The sequence below is a fragment of the Gopherus evgoodei genome, chromosome 5 (assembly GCF_007399415.2).
Source record: "Gopherus evgoodei ecotype Sinaloan lineage chromosome 5, rGopEvg1_v1.p, whole genome shotgun sequence".
Lineage (NCBI taxonomy): Eukaryota > Metazoa > Chordata > Testudines > Testudinidae > Gopherus > Gopherus evgoodei.
The window spans coordinates 114,462,323-114,486,321 of record NC_044326.1 but is presented as its reverse complement, the minus strand read 5'-3'; the positions used below and the strand labels follow the sequence as shown (position 1 = coordinate 114,486,321).

The 23,999-nt window shown below is 37.9% G+C and overlaps 1 protein-coding gene across 3 annotated transcripts in view; it reads right to left on the bottom strand.

Annotated features, from left to right (window-relative positions):
* The window catches only part of SEC24B (SEC24 homolog B, COPII coat complex component), a 100,359-nt gene that overhangs the window by 41,839 nt on the left and 34,521 nt on the right, over positions 1-23,999 (bottom strand). The window contains exons 4-11 of one of the 3 annotated variants that reach the window (XM_030564570.1): positions 22,105-22,209; positions 16,185-16,265; positions 14,686-14,861; positions 13,203-13,387; positions 11,070-11,172; positions 9,086-9,212; positions 8,364-8,473; positions 3,829-3,941 (exon numbers count right to left, since the gene is read on the bottom strand). In XM_030564570.1, the coding sequence (XP_030420430.1) occupies positions 3,829-3,941; positions 8,364-8,473; positions 9,086-9,212; positions 11,070-11,172; positions 13,203-13,387; positions 14,686-14,861; positions 16,185-16,265; positions 22,105-22,209 (1,000 nt within the window). The remainder of the gene's footprint in view (positions 1-3,828; positions 3,942-8,363; positions 8,474-9,085; positions 9,213-11,069; positions 11,173-13,202; positions 13,388-14,685; positions 14,862-16,184; positions 16,266-22,104; positions 22,210-23,999) is intronic. The other 2 variants (XM_030564571.1, XM_030564572.1) reach the window with 2 other exon arrangements.

Here is a 23,999-nt window from a genome sequence, read left to right as displayed (position 1 = left end):
TCAGTTCAATCAGGGAGGATGAGGCCCTGTTCTAGCAGTTGAGGTGTGAAAACCAAGAGAGGAGAAACTGGTTCTGTAGTTGGCAAGCCATTCACAGTCTTTTTTCAATCCTGAGCCGATGGTGTCAAATTTGCAGATGAACTGAAGCTCAGCAGTTTCTCTTTGAAGTCTGGTCCTAAAGTTTTTTTGCTGCAGGATGGCCACCTTAAGGTCTGCTATAGTGTGGCCAGGGAGGTTGAAGTGCTCTCCTACAGGTTTTTGTATATTGCCATTCCTAATGTATGATTTGTGTCCATTTATTATTTTCCATAGAGACTGTCCAGTTTGGCCGATGTACATAGCAGAAGGGCATTGCTGGCATATGATGGCGTATATTACATTGGTGGATGTGCAGGTGATTGAACCAGTGATGGTGTGGCTGATCTAGTTAGGTCCTTTGATGGTGTCGCTGGTGTAGATATGTGGGCAGAGTTGGCATCGAGGTTTGTTGCATGGATTGGTTCCTGACCTAGAGTTATTATGGTGCAGTGTGCAGTTACTGGTGAGAATATGTTTCAGGTTGGCAGGTTGTCTGCGGGCAAGAACTGGCCTGCCACCTAAGGCCTGTGGAAGTGTGGGATCATTGTCCAGGATGGGTTGTAGATCCTTGATGATGCGTTGGAGGGGTTTTAGCTGGGGGCTGGATGTGATGGCCAGTGGAGTCCTGTTGGTTTCTTTCTTGGGTTTGTCTTGCAGTAGGAGGCTTCTGGGTACACGTCTGGCTCTGTTGATCTGTTTCCTTATTTCCTTGTGCGGGTATTGTAGTTTTGAGAATGCTTGGTGGAGATTTTGTAGGTGTTGGTCTCTGTCTGAGGGGTTAGAGCAGATGCGGTTGTACCTCAGCGCTTGGCTATAGACAATGGATCGGGTGATGTGTCCGGGATGAAAGCTGGAGGCACGAAGGTAGGCATAGCGCTCGGTAGGTTTTCGATATAGGGTGGTGTTAATGTGACCATCACTTATTTGCACCGTGGTGTCAAGAAAGTGGACCTCACATGTAGATTGGTCCAGGCTGAGGTTGATGGTGGGGTGGAAGCTGTTGAAATCGTGGTGGAATTTTTCCAGAGTCTCCTTCCCATAGGTCCAGATGATGAAGATGTCATCAATGTAGCGTAGGCAGAAAATGGGCGTGAGTGGACGAGAGCTAAGGAAGCGTTGTTCCAGGTCGGCCATAAAGATATTGGCATATTGTGGGGCCATGTGGGTGCCCATAGCAGTGCCACTGATCTGGAGATATATATCGTCATCAAATTTGAAATAGTAGTGTGTAAGTATAAAGGCATAGAGCTTAGCAGCCAGTTGTGCTGTGGCATCATCAGGGATAGTGTTCCTGACAGCTTGTATTCCATCTGTGTGTGGGATGTTTGTGTAGAGAGCCTCTACATCCATGGTGGCTAGGATGGTGTTTTCTGGGAGGTGACCAATGCATTGTAGTTTCCTCAGGCAATCAGTGGTGTCACGGAGATAGCTGGGAGTGCTGGTGGCATAGGGTCTGAGTAGAGAGTCCGTATATCCAGACAGTCCTTCAGTGAGAGTGCCAATGCCCGAGATGATGGGGCGTCCAGGATTTCCGGGTTTGTGGATCTTGGGTAGTAGATAGAATAACCCTGGTTGGGGCTCTAGGGGTATGTTGATTTCTTCTGGTGTTAGTGTAGGGAGTGTCCTGAGTAGATGCTGTAGTTTCTTAGTGTATTCCTCAGTGGGATCTGAGGGAAGTGGCCTGTAGAATTTGGTATTGGAGAGTTGTCTGGCGGCCTCCTTTTGGTAGTCAGACCTGTTCATGATGACAACAGCACCTCCTTTATCAGCCTCTTTGATGATAATATCAGGGTGGTTTCTGAGGCTGTGGATGGCATTGCGTTCTGCAAGACTTAGGTTGTGAGGCAAGCGATGTTGTTGTTCCACGATTTCTGCCTCTGCACACCGGCGGAAGCATTCAATGTATAGGTCCAGACTGTCATTTCAACCCTCAGGAGGAGTCCATGTGGAGTTCTTCTTCTTGTGCTGTTGGTGGGAGGGCACCTGTGTATCAGTGCACTGTTCAGTGTTGTCCTGGAAGTATTCTTTGAGTCGGAGACAGCGAAATTAGGCTTCCAGATTGCCACAGAACTGTATCATGTTGGTGGGAGTGGCAGGGCAGAAAGAGAGTCCCCGAGATAGGACAGACTTTTCTTCTGGGCTGAGTGTGTAGTTGGATAGATTGACGATATTGCTGGATGGGTTAGGGGTACCACGGTTGTGGCCCCATGTGGCAGGTAGGAGTTTAGACAGCTTACAGTCCTTTTTCCTTTGTAGAGAGGTGAAGTGAGTAATGTAGATCTCCCGTCTTATTCTAGTGAAGTCCGTTTGTATAGAAGTTTGGTTATTAATGAGAGTCTCTAGGTTGGAGAGCTCTTTTTTGATGTTTTCCTGTTTGCTGTATAGGATGCTGATCAGGTGGTTCCTCAGTTTTTTTGATAGAGTAAGGCATAATCTCTCACTGTGGTCTGTGTAGTATGTAGATAGCAGTGGATTTTTTACCTTTAGTCCATGCTAGAACAGGGCCTCATCCTCTCTGATTGAACTGACCTCGTTATCTCTAGCTGGCTTGCTAGCATCAATATACCTGCCCCTGGAAATTTCCACTACATGCATCTGAGGAAGTGGGTATTGACCCACGAAAGCTCATGCTCCAAAACGTCTGTTAGTCTATAAGGTGCCACAGGATTCTTTGCTGCTTTTACAGATCCAGACTAACACGGCTACCCCTCTGGTACTGAGGAGTGTGTTCTTGGCTGGCCAGTCAACAATTTAAAAAAAAAAAAAAAAAGGAAGAATGTGATCTCAATGTTTCCTGAGCAGGTGAGACAATCCTGATAAAAAGCAGAACTATGCAAACTTCCACATGTCATTACAGATCAGACCTCTTAAATTGGTCAAACTTTAACAGTAACTTTATGGTTTACTGCAGACAACTCAAATTTGTTTGAAAAACTTATTTATGATAGCAAGAACTCAGTTGTATTATAATTCATCTAAATTTATTTTTACTTTTCTTTTTTCTCCTCCCTTTATTCTTAGATCCTATCTTCTCTTCTTGTACTTTCCCCTCCTTATAGCTTTATTGGATCCGCTTAATCAAAATCTGCAACATAATATTCCCGAGAATGCCCTCCCCGCCACCACCAGAAAATTCAATCTTTTGTTTTTATCATTTGTTAGAGAAAAATGCCAGTAACTAGTGCAGTGGTGATTAGTTTATTTAAACTCTAATATGAAAATGTAAGATGTGCATAATACAACCCATATGCTTGTATTCTGTGTCAAACAGCAATAAAAACACCAATTGAATGGAAGTTATAAAATGGCATTTCAGCAGAGAATACTTTATCAAACTACAACAAATGCTCAAAATTCCCAAGTTTGAATGGAAGAAAAACCAAACCAAAACAGTTATTTTATAACCTGAGGTAAAGTATTAGACATTTAGAATTGATGTAAGGAATACCCATAGCTCTTTTGAGTATTCAGTATATAATTTTTGGGTTATCTAAACAAAATGCTTTGCAGATCACTTCTAATCTAATATCTAAAAGATATTCTTCACCATTGTACAAATGGTCCTAAGTTACATGGCCATATTCTTTTTCTGGACTACTACAAACATTTCAAAATCTAATCTGCCCTAGACTGGTAGGTCCTGTAAATACTGTATGAAAGTTACAGTAAAAGATACAGCATAAGTTAACACTGCAGCCTGCTCACAAATATAAAATAAAGTCAATCCAAAAAGATGATGTATATTCTTACTTGTCTAGGTTTTCCAGCAAAGACTGACATACAATTGTCAAGTATCCAGCTTCCACTGCATTATGAGACACATCTAAAACAAACAAGTACACTGCAGGCTGAGGAGGACGAAGCTGTAAAATATAAAAAAAGAATTCAAAATTCTTATTTTAAAGGGTAAAATATGTTAATGGATAACATTTCCTTTTTTGGGGGACGGGGGTAGGAGGAGCAAGAGAAGGAAGGGAATGGCTTGCAAAATGCTTAAAAATGTATCCTATAATTAAGAACATAAGAACGGCCATATTGGGTCAGACCAAAGGTCCATCCAGCCCAGTATCCTGTCTACCGACAGTGATCAATGCCAGGTGTCCCAGAGGGAGTGAACCTAACAGGTAATGATCAAGTGATGTCTCTCCTGCCATCCATCTCCACCCTCTGACAAACAGAGACTAGTGACACGATTCCTTACCCATCCTGGCTAATAGCCATTAATGGACTTAACCTCCATGAATTTATCCAGTTCTCTTTTAAACCCTGTTACAGTCCTAGCCTTCACAAACTCCTCAGGTTGACTGGGCACTGTGTGAAGAAGAACTTCCTTTAATTTGTTTTAAACCTGCTGCCCATTAATTTCATTTAGTGGCCGCTAGTTCTTATATTATGGGAACAAGTAAATAACTTTTCCTTATTTACTTTCTCCACATCACTCATGATTTTACATACCTCTATCATATCCCCCCTTAGTCTCCTCTTTTCCAAGCTGAAAAGTCCTAGCCTCTTTAATCTCTCCCCATATTGGACCTGTTCCAAACCCCTCATCATTTTAGTTGCCCTTCTCTGAACCTTTTCTAATGCCAGTGTATCTTTTTTGAGATGAGGAGACCACATCTGTACGCAGTATTCAAGATGTGGGTGTACCATGGATTTATATAAGGGCAATAAGATATTCTCCATCTTATTCTCTATCCCTTTTTTTAAAGATTCTTAACATATTGTTTGCTTGACTGCCGCTGCACACTGCATGGACGTCTTCAGAGAACTATCCACGATGACTCCAAGATCTCTTTCCTGATTAGTTGTAGCTAAATTAGCCCCCATCATATTGTATGTATGCTTGAGGTTATTTTTTCCAAATGAGCATTACTTTACATTTGTCCATGTTAAATTTCATCTGCCATTTTGTTGCCCAATCACTTCATTTTATGAGATCCTTTTGAAGTTCTTCACACTCTGCTTTAAATTAAATTATCCAAAAATTAGATTTACACTGTCATTCTGGGCTTTTAACAAAGAAAAATAAAAGAAATTCTCACTTGTGTTAAGTTTATCATTAATGTAGAAAACAAAATCAGCATCTTAGTCTGTGCTTTTGTCAGCCGGGTCAGAGGAGAGCCTTTGATGTCAGCTGTAGCATTTGTTCTGAAAAATGGCACTGGTTCTTTCAGAATGCTGACAATGACATATTTCACTATTCTGAATTACAATAAGCCATCAGCATTACATTGCTACAATAATTATAATTAAGTGTATAATTAAGGAAATTCTATATTCCATTATCCAATCCCCTTAGTCACAGAGTTTCACTTCTAAAATAAGATCTAACCCAGCAAAGACTAGTGGCAGCGCTTTAACCTTGCTAGTGAAGACATACTGTATGATCAGGGCTGTTACAGCATAGATACTGGGTTCTTAAAGCACCCCAAAGATAATAAAAGAGGAGATAATTCACTGTTAGGAGGAACTATCACTTCCACCTGTCTCTCTCAACCTATACCCATATATGATGATTCACATAACTAGTACTTGTCCCCTCCATCCTCAAACACCCTTTTGGTGGGGATCAAAATCAAAATAAAATACTGGTTACTAAGGAGATACATGATGCAGGTAGGAGAAACAGGGAGGAGACACACCTTTTTCAACTACATATCTCCTGAGATGAGACTCCCTTATGGAAGTACAGTTGTAAGCACATTCCCACTAAAGACTACATGAGCAGAGGTCTGCTGGTTTAACTCCTGAGTATCCACATCTTTCAAGGCTATTCCTGAGGTATGAGAATCAGTAGGGCCCTGCATCACACACTAATTTCCAGCACTTTCCAGGTGAGAGGAAATGGAGGGAACAAATAGGCTACACAGAAATCTCAAAGACTGATAATGTGTCATGCATGAAGAACGTCCTACTCTGGGTAACTGCTGTAGAATTGATTGCATTTAATATTTTTTCATGTCACAAAGAGGTGCCAAGGTTGTCACGCTCTGCTGGCTGCTTACATTTGTATTGGAGCACTTTAGATCTGCTAAACCAGTCTGATTGTAAGATTAAGCATCCAAGATGTGCAGGGCTCATGCTGAGAACAAGTTCCCTGCCCATATGAATTGGGAGTGTTTCTTCCCCCTTGTTGATTTAGGTGCACAGCTACTGCTGAGTTGTCTGAGGTTTATCAGGATACACTTGCTATTGCTTTTTGTAGAATGCCAAAATAGCCAGTCTCACTCCTGTTAGGTGCAGTTATGTAAAGGCCTTTTTTCTCTCAGAGACCAGTTTGAGCTAATATGCAACCTGTGATGGTCCTCATTTTATTAGGTTTGTCTCAGTTGTGATATGCAGCCTGCTCAGTTTTTGAATGGGTCCTTCCTGTACTGGTGCTTTCACCATTGTAGAGAGTTTCACTTACCGGGTGTCCAAAATTCTCTCTGAGAGCTTGATCTAATGGAATTGCTAGTTGCTGAGCATGTCCTAGAGCATGACTTGGGCTTTCTGCCCTGAGCCCTAGCGAGTCTAATGCTGGCCCTGCTCTCTGGTTTATTTTGGAGGACCCCCATAGCCTGCTTGCGGCCCCCACAGAGGCCCCAGACCCCTGGTTGAGAACCACTGTTCTAGAGTGCCACATTTCCCTCATAACCAGATTGCAGCACACAACCCTCAAGCCCCAGAGCGATAAGACTACAGTCTGAGATGCACAGTGAAATTGCAGGCTCAGGTCTAAAACCAGCTCAGTTTTTAATCTCTCCCCTCCTCGGGGAAGACCCAGCCTTGTTCAATACCTGCCAATGCATCTAGACAGGTTAGAAACTGTACCAAGCAAAGAGCATTCTTCCCATGCTTGACTAGGTGGTCTATGTTCTTGACCATGTTCCAAATTTCAGCCATTTCCTCCAAGGCTCTGCAGCTTCACTATGATAAGTCAGCTGACCAAATTTGGAATCTTATAGAATCTCCTCCATGAGAAGACAGCTGCAATCACAGATATAATCTTTGTAAACACCCTCAGTATTGAAGCCAGCCCAAAGGGTAGGGAGTGGTACTAGAAATGTCAGTTCAGGGTGAATATTTGATGTTATGGAAATATGAAGATTCTTCTTTTAAATCTACTGAAGAAACAAAATTTCTCCTAGTCAATCACAGCTAATATAGACTGGAGAGACTCCATCTTGAATGTGAGTCTTGAATTTTAACCCACTTCAGATCCAAAGCGGATCTTGTCCCCACCTCTATATCTTTTGAAGCTACCAATTACCTAGATTAAATTCCCATCAGCTGCTGCTCTCTGAACAATTGCTTTGATATCTAAGAGATATTTCACTGTCCAGAGGTGGGCTTCCTCTTGATAGGGGAAAAAGGAGAATGGTAGAAAATGGCACCCCTGAGAAGGCGGGGATGAGCTTGAAGTCAACCTGGGCCACAAATAACCACTATTGAATTAAATGATCCCTTCCTCTTACAATATAAAGGAAGAGATCCTTCTCTCTCTGAAAATAGGGGAAGGCGACAGTCAAACATTACTGTTCTGGAAGGCCTCAAAAAGCACTTTAGACTTTTGAGTTTGATTTAAAAAATGAGCAACTCCCTCCCTTTTAAATCCCAGATCTAGGTCTGTATTTAATAGATCATCTCTTCTGGAGTGGCTTTTACCTGATGAGTACTTACACTTCCTAGCTTGTGAAGCTGGCATCACAGAGTCACTCCTATAGATTACTGTCCTCAACACCTAAATATTTCATATCACCCTCTTAGAAACACTCTCTTCTTTGCACAAAGCACTATCATTCTGCCTGTACCGCTGCTGGCTGAGTGGGCTGCTTCCACATGTTGCACTATTAAAACCTGCCTCAGGCTGCAAAGGAACTCTCACTTTCCAGCCGGAAAGGAGTTCTTTGGAAGATGCCAACATTCTTCTATCTGATCAATCATTGGTCCTGCCCATCTTTCCAAAGGAAAGGAGAAAGTCAGAGACTGCTGTAGCATTCCCAGTCACAGAATGAGTTTGATGGTCTTTGGAAAATTAGTGTGTAGGTGCCCACATCACAATTCGCATTAATTGACACCTTTACTGTCAGTTTTGGCAGAGAGAGATTCAAATGGGAACTGAGACAATTAGTCTTGGAGCCTAAGGGCCCCTCCAAGTGACAACTGAGGCACACTGGTAGGGTACTGTGAGGAAGTTTGAAATGCGAGTGATGTACACACTTTTTAGTGGTAAATAGGGTTATCACTCTAGCATCTTGCACTAGTATTAAATTCACATACTTAAAAATATATATTTTTACCATGTAGTCTGAAGAAGCAATGAACTCCACTGTAGAATTTTGGACCTCTGGCCGTTTATGAGGCTCCCCATAGGATCGTGTCAATGGGTTATACATAAATTCTTCAGGAACTAAACAAAAATTGTGAATCCACAGTAAATTATTCTGTGACAGACACACAGATTTTGTGCCTATTAGCAACATTCAACATAATGTTAATTGCATTATATGTATTTTAATTACAAAAAGCAGCAATTAGACAAACATTTTAAAAGTATGTAAATAAGAAAACAATCACTGTTGTGAAACCTAAACATCAAGTTAAAGAATCAGAGACAAGAATGTCTATTTTATGGACAACAAAGTAGATGTAAACTCTGTGCTTTCAGTGCCCTACAATGACATGTCTCAACGTGCACTGTATTTATGAAACTGGTCTTTGTCTTTGACTGTTACTTATGAACTTGACTTGACTGTGTATTATGCTAGCAGTCAGTGGAGAAAACTGCTTTTGAATTATATAGCTCAGGTTATTCAATCTGATATGGTCCTCTCAGGCTCCTGACATGTTGCACGGTAGCCTTCACTTGGGAAAAATATAGGTGCTTCTGTAAATGAATTAGATATTAAAAATCCCAGATATTCTAGGTGAAAGACATCTCAGTTGTTGATACAAATGCAAGAATTTTAAATACGTTAGGTGCTGAAAGAAACCAGCTACTTACCTTCGTAATAAAACTTACCATCATTAACTCGATAGCATAAGTTGCATTTCCACCTCCTTTGGTCAATGAAGGAAACAAAAGGGTTGATATATGTCCTGCAGGATCTGCACCTCACAATGGTACTTGATGTTATTACAGGTAATTGCTAAAAAGTATAATAATTGAAAAGCTGTAGCAAAGAGGATCCTAGTAAAATTTTTAGAGGACAGGATTGTGCAATATCTCAATCTCTGAAAGCTTCATAAAACCAAAATATTCTGTTAATCTTGTCTCCCACTTAGTCCTTTTAGCTCATTTATATACAGTGCAATATTCACACCTTTACAAACATTCTCTCTTTACAATAGGAAGACATAATAAAGTATTATTTTGACTGAACCAGAATTTGATCTCCCATATACCAGTGTAAATCATGAGTAATTTCATTGAAGTCTATTGTGTTATACTTGTCTACAAAATGTCGGAGAGAAGAATCTGGTCTGATAATGGACATTAATATATTTAATTGGATAAAAGGAATCTGACTGATTCCCGTGACTACAAGGGTCAGATCAGCAATCATTTTATTGTAATTCTAGATAACTTCAACAGTGTTATTGCTTAAATTATGCAGAAATACTTGTACATCTTAGATGACTGAGGACATTAGCAATTGGATCTTGTGCCTGAAAGAATACCCAAGACAAGCGAATATCCATGTGGTATAGCTTCGTGCTTTTCTATGTATAAGCAATAGCACTTAATACAGAGAGAGCCATAGGTTTTCATAAGAAGTTAATAAGGACAATTATTGTGTGCACACTTTCTCAAGCACAGATGTATTTTCAACACAGTATCTGTAGAAATTAGATTCAATTTACTAAAGGAGGAATACAGTTTTTCACTTGTATAGTGTATTATGTATTTTTGAACCTGTTTAGAGAGAGTGGATGAAATGAAACAGCTAGCACTTTTGAAACAGCATTGTTAGAACAAGAGACCATCTTTTTCTGTTATTTGAGCATTGCCTATCTGTTATTTAACTCCTCTCCTTGGACTAATCTAAAACCCTATCCTATTCTGCAACAGCAGCAGTCACTCTTGCAGTTAATGGGGAATAGACTCCTCTGCACTTCTGATCCTCATCTACTAAGGAGGTCCTCTGTGGATATGGACAGAGCAATTTGAAAGATTCCATTCCCTCCAGAGAGGAAAGTCAGATGACCACTACTTCAGCAATTCTCCCTGTTTTACTCAGGGATATCATGAATAAACAGGCTAGATGGACAAATGGATATGCAAATTACTCTAAAATTTTAGTGCTGAATACTGTAAAATAACCAGAGAAATAGGAAGAGCTGCTCCCTGCCCTGCTTCCCCAGAATCTGATCAGTTGTGCTCATTGAGAAGAGATTCCTGGAAAGGATGGAATCTTTCAGATCTCTCCCTCTAGTTCAAATTTCACTTTATAAATTAAGAAGTCAAGAGACAAAACTTCGAATAGCTATTAAATTAAGAAGAACAATCAATGTACGCAGGCACAGAGCACAAGACATGACATTTAAAAAATACCAAGGTACGTTGTTCACTCTGATGAAGCTTTAAATAAAAACAAACAAAGAAAATTTTGCCTGAACCACTCCAACCACACTAAGGTACGTAAAAAGCCTTAATTGTTGCAATTTGTGTAGTTTCTCTAACAACCTTGTTCAGCTTATTAGATGTTACATTTCATTTTAAAAAAAGGATGAAAGAATTACAGCCATAATTTTTATCTTACAGTAACTGAATCAGTTCATCCTGTTATATTTAAGACAGAATTTTGAAACAAACAAAATTTGACTGTATCAAAGAACAAACACCCGAACAGACAAGTTGAATAGAAATTCTACTTGAAAATAGTTCCACACTTCCTGCTATTACTTACTCCTCAATAAGGCTTAGACAAGATAAGAAAGTACCATACAGTAAAAAGCAAAACACTATGAGAAGATATTCAAAATAAAAAATATTTAAATTTTACCGTTAGGTCTCTGAAAGGATGCAGCAGCAAACCCAAGGGAAGTTTAGCTTTGTTTAGCAAAGCCTGAGTCTGTGGAATATTTGTCAGCGTACATCGAAATGAACTGGAAAGAAATCATACAAAAATTAGCTTGCAAAGCAAACTTGAACACATATGTTGTATTAGCATGCAACTATATGCTCTGCAATTCAAAGAGTTGTTAAATTTTAAATATTACTAAACCTAGTTTCAAAATAAACAGAAACGATCGCCTAAAACAGCGAAAGTCTCCTCCAGAGAGAATAATATTTAACTATAAGTGCGGCACAAAATGAAAAGCTGAAAGTATTGCATTTCAACAGGAAATGCACATTGGAACTATTATTGAGTTTTAAAAAAGAACAGACAATGGGGGGAGGTCTAGTACCCAAAGTAATTTAAACTTTGAGATGGTATTTTCATTCATGATAAATATTTCCTGATCTCAGAACTCACTAAAGGAAAATTGTACTTGCTAGTTGTTGAAAAGTTATTTTAATGTGAGAGGAAATATAGGAGGATCTCAATGTTTCCCTCCCACAAAGAATTGTTATGAGTCATCCTCATCTCTGATGGGCAAGGAACAGATGAGACTTCCCAAAAACTTATTAAGGCCACTCAATACAGTAACCAAAGGGGAATAACTCCAGACATACATAACGAGTCCAGAATAGGAGTACTGCCTCCAAAGTGCTCCAGGCGTGGGACTGAATATGACCCACTCTCATTTCCCTCCTGCTCCCAAAACAATACGTTGCCATTAGACCACCAAGCTGACCCAAATTTATCTACTGGATTAAAGCTTCTTTCAGCATTGCAGCTATGCTTTTTGGAGCAGAGACTCTTTCTTTGTTTGCATGTGCCTGGTACAATGGGTCCCAACTTAGCTGAGGCCTTTATACACTACTACAATTTAAATGTTTAATCATAATAATCATAATGGCTCTACTACCAACACACAAATGGCTGGATTATTGCAGTATGCCTGGTACATCCTTCAAAAGCTGCATGCTAGTGATAGGCAATGCAATACTACATAACATTTCCAAAGATTGTATGACCGTAGGTTCCTATTTGTTTCAGTTGCAAGCCAACGTACTTAGACTGAAATATAAAGTCAGTCATGTTCTGAGTCCTGGCTACTTGAAAGACTGCCTCTCTTCTAAAGTGCTACCATTGCAGCTGAAACTCAGTTGGGATCCTTTCCCTTCTAGTCCCTTGATTTGAATCCCAAGACATTCTCACCATAAGGAAGTTCGATTTGAAACTTGTTTCTTCCACTGGTCTCCCAAAGACCAAATCTGTTAGGCTGTTAGGGCACAGTGTAAAGCATATCTCTTTCCTTAGGCTTTTGCCCAGCTTTAAGATTATGGGGTTATATTTTAACAACAGATCTTCCAGTGTTGACACTGATCACTAGTCACGTACAGTGAGAGGGGATTTTTTAGATCTCATCATTGGCTGAACTCTGCTCCCACTGATGGCAATGGTAAAACTGCCAATGACTTTACCGCGAGCAATTTTTATAAATTTACTGCTTTTGCGTATGATCTCAATTTGTCTTTGTGACCACCACAAACGATGGTAAATAGAGGCAAAGAGAGGTTAAGTGATTTGCTCAATGTCAAAAGCATATCAGTGGTAGAGTTGGAACTAGAATGCTGCCTAGTCTTATTATGGTAAGTTTCATGAAGATTGTTTCAATAGCTAGTTTATAAAATGTTCTCGATTTAAGAATGCCAGGGCCTTGAGGTGAGAACAGTATGTTGTTCCACTAGAAAGGAATACCATAAGTTACTCAACAGGGACCTCCCCAAACAAAGCAACACTATTAGTAGACTCTAAAAAGGTCTCATCTAGTTGCTCTAAGAATAGTAGCCATTGATGGCAGGAGATGTAAATTAGAAACCGCTTCAGTGTTCACACAGAAGTGAAGAGGACTTCACCTCTTCTCTCCAGAGGAAACAGACTACACTGGTTGACCAATGAAAGAAGAATACTGTGGTCAATTTCATCCCTTATAAATTTTTTTTATTATTATTCTTAACTAAATTATTAAATGTCACAGAAAAATGCGATGTCTAATATATCCAAAATTGAAAACAGTATACCTACTCTGGACTGCAATTTAATTTTCTAAGGTCTGAATTCAAATTAGGAACAGGAGCTAGAACTGGAGAAACAGGAAGAATATTCCTATCTTGTGTAAGGTTTACTGGTCTCAAACATTCTGGCTGCTGAGAGTGCTGTAGACTTAATCCTCCTAAGGTGGATGATAATTGGTTCACACCAGGATACTGCTGGAAAAAAAAAAAAAAAGCATTGCAAAACAGTTATACTATATGTTTAATGAACATAATCTTAATTCATTACACTATTCTTTCAGATCACCTTTAAGGAAGATATAGCAGTGGCTAATAATCCTTTGCTGATGAGAAGAGACTTGCAATTTTAAAAGGATTACACAAGCGGACAACACTTCCCAGAATCTTAGCATATACTTCTTTGAATAACATTCAGTCTACAGCATAAAAGATAATTTTACAGGAGGTGTATAATCCTCATTTTCAAGACACTCTTATTCAACATTGTCTAAAGAAACCTAGAGGTAAATCAGCCCAGATATTACAAGAAAACTGATATTTCCCCCCCTCTTCTAAAGAGGTCACTTTTTTCTTTTGCCAAACCAGAAAAAACAGGCTATACATTCTATTTTCTCTCTCCAATCCGGGGTAAACCCCAGATTATGTTGTGCATTCCCTTGTTTCTGTAGCATTTAGAAAGATTATTTTAAATAAGTATTTGTAAAAGCTCTCTCAATTTAAAACAAAAACCTAATTGAAAATGATTTTTTAAAATTCAAAAATGCTTCAATTTCATTACCCATAACTGCCTGAAGTCAACGAACTGTAGTATTATCACAAAGAAGGTTGTAAAACAGCTTTTAAAAATATCCCTTTGGCTCTAATCTTAGTTTCCAGGTGAATGCCCAATTGTTTTTTATTAATAAAGTATAGAGGGGTTAAGACTATGAACCAAGCACAGAAAGGGAAACATTAGGTTAAACAGAGCTATGCTTTCCTTTTCCTTTAGAAGAATTTTTGCTTATACTAACCAATCTGCATTCCCCAAAGTGAAAAAGTACTGTCTTTTGGGTATACTGTCATCTAGTACTACTGTACATAGATCAATGGGAATTTTGGATTGTATACTGGGAAATTACTGATCCTCCTCTTTACTGAATGTTTAACTATAACAAATCTTCAGTTTCTTTCTCCTTCAAAAATAACAATTTAACAAACGCTTAAAATATTAAATTTAAAAAGTATTTTCCCCCCTAAAAGTTAACAAGTAATTGCATGGGATACAGAAATTTGTTGGTCCTCTCCTCAATAATTCAAGTAGCCATCTCATTCATTATTTTGAAGTTAATGCTACTACATCAATATTCAGACTTGCTTGATATTTACAGTTCTCACATTTAAAACTACTCATTTTTAAAAGAGACTATAGGAAACTATGTCAAAGGCACATCACTATAAGCTTTATAAAAGGATTGAAAAGAAACATCAAATAATTTCTCAATTAAAAATATCACCTGAGGATATTGCTGAAACCCAGAATGGTGCCCTGGATTACTGGGCTGCATAGCAGAAGTAGATGGTGTTGCATTCTGGTATCCAGGTTGAAGAGTTGGGTATCCGTAACCAAAGGGCTTAGGCATCCTTGATGTCTGAGGAGTAGGAACTGGACTACTTGCCGCAGAATTTGTTTCTAGGATAGGGAAAACAAATATTTTTTAAAATTGTCTATTGCATTTAAATACAATAAGAAGCAAAATACAGCAGCTGATAATGAGAATAATGCTTTTGTTAATTATAAAGAAACAACCCAAAAATTTCTCTGCATTGACCAAATGGATATTGTAAAACAGCAGAAAAAGTTTCTCTCACTGTTAGTACCTGGGGCAATACACTGAGGAGCACTGTCTTCTAACTCTCCTCTGCATTTAATTAAATGCATTTGATCTACTAAGCAACTGGAACTTCATAATGTCATTTTATGGTTTCCCCTTTTTAATAGAAAGGGGAGAGTAAATAAATTGCAAAAATATAAAAAATAAAATCCCCTTAATTACATTTTTTTTCTCCAAGACGGCTCATGCTCTCATATCTCCCCTGCCTTGCAAACTGCACCAAGACCTATTGATCTGTAGCCTCTCTTAATCACTCATGATGAGATTTCTAAATTTTACTAAGAGGCTAATTCTGTCTTCAAGGGTGTAGATGGGATTTCTGTTGAAGTCAATGTAAGCCCCACATATGTATCCAAGGACAGAATATGGCCTAACAGTTTTAAAAGGCCAAGTTATTTGTAGCACTGCAGCTACTATTCAGATAGTTTGTTACAAAGTGGTAAGGAGAGGTAGACTGGACAAGAAACAGAAGCACAGCATACTGATTATGGACTGAGATGTCTCAAGAGCTCTCAGAGGGGAAAAAACAGTAGTTTTGAAACTGGCACAACAGCTCAGCAACTTTAACATGTGGAACAATACACTTTAAACTATCATCTACCGCCAGGGTGAATAGAGGCTAGAAGGTCTACCTGGAGTAGAGGCATGGTAGTGCAAGTCACCTGCAACAACCTCCCTAAGGGGCAAGAGTTGGCCTGTGAAAGCTGGGGAAGTTGACAAGGCCAGAGACTCTGGAGATTGTTGCAGAGAAATTTAAACCTGGCACCCTCATCCCACCCCCAAAAGGTAAATTCTCTCAAGCAGGGGGTGCCCACAGGAAAGAATCAAAGCTGACATGAGTAAAATGCTACTCAACTCTATAGTGCTATATAAATGTTTTGTAATAAAACAGCTGAATTTATAATTTAATGGATATCTCATTGCTGATGATTGAAAGGGAGGCATTAAGGATAAGCAAGAATACATGATGAGATTACAGGGAATCTAGAGTAAGAGGAAATGGGTGATTTTTTTAAAAAAAGAACAACCTGAAAAACTAGAACTGTATATTATAAAAGTAACTTTGTTTTGTTATACATTAATAACAACAATTCGGAATTAACATGCAGCAAAAAGCTCACCTGGATATCCACCTCCTTCAAGAGCATCATAATTGTTGATAACAGGAGAGGCACTGCTAGTAGTGGAGGAGCTGTCAATAGCTAAAAATAAATACAAAAATAAAACAAAAGTTTGCTTTAAGGAATGGCAAACTTCCATGAGGACAGGTCTTCAAAGAACATTGTTTCTTAAACTTCTATTAAGAAACTGTTAGAGAGATACAGGAAAAATATTGTACTAAGAATCCAACAAAGTTATTACTATTGGAAACACAAAGATCATACCTAAATATAGCCAATTTGGTATTCAGAAAATATGGAAAAAGCAACAAATGGATAAGGACAAAAATAAAATTAAAATTATTTCTTATTTCAAAGAGGTTTTTAGACAACCATTTATAAATTCTTTTTAATCTAAAAGAATTCAGGTAGTTTAAAGCATTTCTATTTATACTGCCTCAATGGCAGCATTCAGCACTCCCATATCACGGGCGACTTCCAAAGATCTTCAAAGGGAGTTTTGCCTAAGTTGAGAGTGCTGGATAGAGTGTTTTGAAGTAATCTTTTCATTTGAAATTTTCCAACGTCCTTTCTTTCATATGCTGTTGTAATAAAGAGTGGCTTGTTTTATTGTTAAATGCAAAAGCTCTAATACACTCTACTGAATATTGCTTATTAAAGTTCTCTGCCCTAGCCGTAACAGAGGAAAATCTGGTGTAGACAAAAGGCATACCTAAACACACTAATAAAATAAGTCAGGTAAAGAGTAATATTTTTTAATTGCGTAGACTACTGATACATAATTAATTCTTCCTAGTGCCACATACTTATTCTCTATTTAACTGACTGTCTGGATTGTAATACGTTAAATAAAAATAAGAAAATGTTTTAAAAGTGTTTGTTACTGCAGTTTCATATACATTTGCCACAAGAATGGGACAGGAGAGTAAGACTTTGTATGCCTGCTCCTTAGAAATAAAAACACAAACGGATAATTTTGGCCTCTGAAATCTGGTATCTGAACTACAAGTCATAAAATGCAACACAAAGAAAATAGTACATGTAAGAGTTCAGACAGAACAAAGCTACATACAATTTTTGTGGATGAGAGAGACGGGATGGAAGGCCTTAAGAGAGTCCTCCACTGCTGCCTCAAGGTTACCAGCTATTACAACTCATCCTTCCTAGTGAAGCCAAAGTGGGTTTCAGAAAGACATTAATGGAGAGAGCATGCTAGCTTAGCAAACCGGAATGGGGAAAGTGTTCAATGCATAAGAGTAGAGTGAAGCGCATGTGAGAGACAGCATTACTAGAAAATGGAGACACCACTATTATAATGATTACTTTAGCATTTCAATAACTATTTCTATGAAGTTTTTAACTAGGGTGCAAAACAAGGCTTAAACTCAACATTCAAAATCAGTTACTCTTAGGAACAAAGTTTTACTTGCCTCTTTAAAATCTGTTTTAAAAGTACAGTGTTAATAAAAAATAAACTTGTGAACTTAGTAAACACTTTCCTTTGTTATATTCACTCATGAGCTTGAAAAATAACATTTCTTTCCCTACCAAGTTTTCTCTTTTTTCCCCCAATTAGGTGAAAAATCCTAGGAGCTGAAGTAAACAACATTCTTGTTTATTCAGCAGCAGCATAGCTTCTGTAAATTTGGTTAATCAACACTAATTAAAAGCCAAAAGGGGAGATTATTTCCAAGCCCAACAATATATGGCAGGCGCACACACTCTAAGAGGACACTACTACCCAATTATAATCATAAAGGTAGGTCAAGTTTTGTGAATGTTCTGATGTCACAGGTTAGTTGCAGAAAATATTTCTTATTTATTCAACAGTAAATTAGATTCCATACAATTTATTGTATCAATCCACACTATCAATCAGATGTCAAATCAGTCTGCACTAGTCATTCATTAAGATGTTACTATGTAATGATCAGACTATATGGCAGAATAAAGCAGACGCTTCAAAGCTTCACTTTAATGAATGCATAGCAAAAACTGATTACTATGCAAAATTTCATGCTAAAATTATGCATGAAAAATATATATCTCAAGATGTAGCACTCTAATTAGGTAGTACTGGCATAAAATCAATAGCTATGATGCAGAAATTAATATATATTTTAATGAATACAATGAAGTCAAAGTACATATCTCCAAAGAATAATGTGAAGATCTTTGAGAGATGAATGGCAGCTTGGAAGCACAAATGCTAACTTTTTTTTTTCCAGTGTCATGTTAAAAATGTAATTAAATCTGAATTATTTTTGGTTTCTTCCACAAAAGTTCTCCAGGCCAACTCCAGGAGAAAGATACAGTATGAAAGAGGATTATAGTTGGAGAGAAACATCTCAGGTTTTCAGTGTAACGGTTCTACTAATAAGTCTAATATGATGAAAAGAAGAATATGACTCCTCCTATCCTATAAGAAACGTTTGACTGCATCATCCTGAAGATCTTTTATGTACTGTCCATACCCCCTGAAAAATTAATCAGAGTGCCAACATATACTGAGAATTCTGAGGAGGTCTACAGATTTTTTTCCCCCATTGCAAGGCATATTTTGTTGATTGCAGTACTCCATACTATTATTCTGACATGTTGCATTTTACTGATATGACTATGACTGGGCTCTGATTCCATCTACGACTGGGCTCTGATTCAGCGAGGTACTTACATATTTACTTGACTTCAGTAGGAATCCTCATATACTTAAATTTAGTCACTTATCTTGCTGAATCAGGATTATAACAGTATTCATTTCTTTGTATATCTTATATATTAGTATCAGAGTTCCCTCCACATTACTGACTCTTCCAGTATCATGTACTAAATGACTCGAATACCAGTGTACAAGATAACCATCAGTACAATATACACAAAATGTCGTCGATACCATAAACTGTAATGTTGCCATCGGTCCTGTGGTTTGTTCTGCAATCACTGCAGCTGGAATTTGAGACACTTTTGTAACCAGATTTCTACCACGGTAGTGGTATACTTGTTGCACAAGGAAGTATCTATTTTGTACCTCTGACTCATTAGTTCAATACAGTGAAATCTAAGAAACAGACCTACTATTAAAGTCCCCTACATGCAATATCTAGTCTAAGCAAAAAAAAGTGGCATTTTGTTGCCAGGACTTTAATGGTATTATTCTGCTTGAAGTGACAGAGCAGTAGTTCTCAAACTTTTGTATTGGTGACCCCTTCCACCTAGAAAGTCTCTGAGTGCAACCCTCCCTTAAAAATTAAGAACACTTTCTTATATATTTAACACCATTATAAATGCTGGATGCAAGGCGGGGTTTGGGTGGAGGCTGACCGCACGTGACCCCCATGTAATAAACTCATGACTCCCTGAGAGGTTCTTATCCCCAGTTTGAGTACCCCTGTGACAGAGGGTCCAATTCTGTTCCCACTGAAGTCAACAAAAGCAGTGAGCCTAGAGTTAAGTAGTGCTATTTGTGAGAGTAAACGTCTAAATTTATCCTCTTAATCTTGACAAAAAATTCACAATGAACATCTAATGACCAATGTAAAAATATTATTAGTTAAAAAACTGATCATGATAGTAATATAACTATACATATTTTACCACCTTTCTTCAGCACCACTTCTAAGTAGGTAACAAACTAGAGAATCAGATTACATAGAGAGCAACTGTTATAAAGAACAATTTAGCAGAAAACATTCCTCAGAGATTTATAAAAAAAGATAGGGATAAACAATTTAAAATTGAGCAGGATAAAGATTTCATTTAAGATCATTCACGAACAAACCTGAATTCTGCTTTTATTCAATTTTAATTTTCAAAAACTCTGAAGACTAAACGGATTAATTTCATTTCATTCAGAAATAGATTTCTGGCCTCTGCAAAATGCTAACAATTAGTCTTTTAATACATGGGGATTGCAAAACCAATCTTTTTCTTTGGAGGAGGGAGGGGAATGTTACTGCAGGTATGCCTTTTTGTTAAGAGGACTCTCAAGGAACACTTCTTGATGTTCAGTTAAATGCTTTCTGAACAAAAAACATTCAATGAAAAAGCATCCTCCAACTGACCTCAATGAGTAGGATACATGAGCCGATGTAAGACACAAGCAAACAAATCAGAGACAAGAAATTATTCTCAAAACATCCTTCTAAATCACTGCAGAAAAACTTCTACACAGCATACAACAGCTGAGTAAAACTTTCAAGACTAACAGCCTGCTGAGCACATTTTTCAAAAGAGGCACTTGCAGGAGCTATGACAACTGGTAAAAGCATAGAAATATGCTTCCAGTGTGGCTCCTGTACATTGTCCCAGAGAAGTAACCATTCTCTACACCCCCAAAGCAGTGAATGTCCTTATGAAATAAGCATAAATTGAGGCTGGAGCCTCTTCAGCTTTTAACAGTAGGACTTCCCAATAATCCTCAAAACCAACAACACACTTAGTAGTAAACCATACAAGCGGTTGCATATGTTTACCAGTAGGATGAATCAATGGTTACATATCTCAATCTCTCAAGAGGGCTCTCTTAAAGGAGATATTTAACACTCTCCTCACCATCAAGGCTGTAGATCTACTTCTCTTTTAGGGTTCATGCAGAGCAAGAAAAATAAATAGTGACCTGAGAAACTATCAGAAAACTTTGAACTAGTTTTGAAACTAAACCATTCTGATAAAAAACAGACATGGATCCTTGCAGTGAGAAGCCTGAAACTCCCAACAATCCTACCCAAACAAACTGCCATAAGTAAAACAGTTTTCAAAGTAAGTGACCTCTCTAAATTATTCACAAGGGTTGGGGAGAGATAATCCATAAAGACAAGCAGGGTTAAGATCCCACAAGAAAAAGGGAGGACAGCTTTGGTCTCACTTTATCTGCCACCCTAAATACTTCCAGGTAAGTGCCTGTGGACAAATACTCTATTACACATAATTAAGGCTCCATTATGAAAGCGCACAAAACCGATACTCTGTTACATCTCTCTCTCCTTTTCTTTTCTTTTTTTTTTTTTTAGGAAATGAAATATCACAACAAAGGTTGAGTGGAGAGGGGCAGAACTTTCTTGAAGTGTGCCAAATTCTGAAGGTCTATCATTTTGCAATAGATGTGGAGATGAACTACTTGTGGGCCAACAGAAACATGGCAATCATTTTCTCAGAGATCTATATTTCTCTTTATAAAGACTATCCTCCCAAAAGCCATGCCAAGAGGCACTGGTGATGATATACTGCTCACTGGCATATCAGAAAAGGAGAGAGAGGATGATCTTGAGCTTAAGTCACCAGACAGAGTACATCAGGAGTGTTACTATTTTCCTTTCTCTGTCTCCTCAAACTAAAACAGACTTGTTTTTCCTGAAACTGGAGAGTACTAGAGGACAGGTTCCATATACAGTTATTGCCTTAAAAATAATATTTACCACATTACAACATATTTTCCTTTATTACAGTATTTACAATGTTTTCTATACTTAGAAGGAGAAATATCAAAAAATAACTGATAGTTAAATTTATCATAGGTGGTAAAATATCTACATATATAGCCGTAACAGAGCTAAACCAATCATCATCCAAAAACTCTACATCCAAATACATTCCATTAGAATATTACAAGTTTGCTGAAAGTTAGCATACTGAAATTAAAACAGCCTTGTAAAGTGCAACCTTTACACTATAAAATACAAAGATGTGTGTTACCTCAGAGGAAAAAAAATATTGTACTGAACAATTGCCAATTACTATACTCCATTTTTAACTACCACATTCATACAAGAGTTGTAAATTTTCCCTTAGCTTGCTAGTTGTCTGAAAACTTGCAACTACTTTTGGATTTAAATGTTTAATTTTAATAATCAAGGAGGTGGAAATATGAATACAAAACTTGGGTAGAAAAAAAGCAATATACTAGTGTAAAGCTAAAGCAGACCTGCTTCCTCATCCTCCTCATCCTCTTCCTCATCATCTGAACTTGATGACAAGGGAGCTGGTGCAGAGCTAGCTTGATTATTAATATATCCACCATACTGCATGCCTGTGAAGTGGAAAGCACAAACACAAGAGTCAAACAGACAGGAAAGATGAGAAACAAAAGTCACAAATCATTGCATTAAAAGTGAGAGAAATCAGGCATTCCAGAGAACATCCTAACATGCAAGTGATGGAAGTTCATTAATAGCCTAAGAGAACTAGATCATCTCTCTAAGTAGTTTAGCAGAAGTAGCTTTTTAGTGAACTAGTTTGGTTCAGCATTAGTAGTGCCTAAGGAAAACTAGTAGGAAGGTATACATACAAGAATGAATGAATATATATATATATATATATATATATATATATATATATTATATATAATTAAATATTTTTCCTCTGGACAAAGAAAGAATATGTTTGCTTGGCAAACTTGCGCTTTAAAAAAAAAATCGAATAATCTGAATTCTTTAGTATTTTGCAGTTTAGCAAGAAGAGCAATGAAATATATCACTGCCTCACTGTGTAAGGGTACACATCTTCCACCTTTCTGTGTTTCCCATCACACTCTTACCATGCACTTTAAACAAGATATGCCACTTTAATAAGTGTTAGCACTACTGTGCCGGTTGACTTGGTCAAGACTGTCAAAAATGAGGGCCTAAAAGCTAGACTCATAAGGCTATATCAGGCACCTAAATACATGGCCTGATTTTCAAAAGCACTGAGCACCCAGGAACATCACCACAGAACATTCTACAAACCAACAGTGTAGCACAATAGACACTGTACACAAATACAAAGAATACACAAGGCACTAGATACATATATTGTGTAAAGATGTGATGTATAGCGATGTTAAGTACTGATCAGTTGACACTTAGTGTATGCAGAACTACTGACTTGACAAACTACGCAAATACTCAAAATCTTGAACATCTGCTGATTTTATAGATGCAACTTACCATAGTTTTCTTCTTGGCAGCCCAATGGACTACGATGCTTTAAAAAAAATTAACTCAGATACTTCCAAAGTTTTAAAGAGTTCTGTGTTTTTTTAAATAGAAGTCCTGAATTTACACTGGACTAGTATACCATATATTAGACTTGACAATATATTTAACATTCTATTACCATAAAATTGTTGCAGATAAATCATATACACCTTGGCATTCATGTATACATACAATGATGTGTATATGTAACAACATTCAATTACTAACTCAAACTGTTTTAACTGTTATACAGTGAGCCATATCAACATGTATTTTATTAAAATACAAAATCTAGCCATCATATCATCCTGCTTTAAAAAGAAAGTCTCGAATGAACAAATCAGGAGTCTCTCAGCGGGGAGAATTTGAAGAGCAGCTACCAAGCCAATGGAAAAGGGAAATAAGAAACAAAAGAGAAACCAGAACATTGTCCAGCCATGCCAGAAGAAACACAGGCGGCTATGGATATGGTTTAATTAGGCCGCAAGTTTATTCACTTAAAATATTTTCAAGTACCTGGCAAAAAGTAGTACAATGCAGGCATTTCCCTAATCATATCCACCTAATGTCCAACCTGCTTCCAGCCATTCTGCTGCTGGACCCCCACCATCCTCCCCTCACATGAGATAAAATGGGGCTATGAAAGGAGGGAGGGCCACTCCCTACTCTATCAGCTTTAAGGGGGAAAAGAAAAAAAAAAGAGGGTGGTCACCTCCACACTGTAGCAGACTTAGGAGCCCCTTCATGCTTCCCTTCAAATCCTTTTCCAATCCATTTTATCCAATAACCATATCCCTTACATAACGAGTACACGTATGCTTGGCTACCTCCTCTCACCCTGTCCCTGGCAGGCTCCTAGATA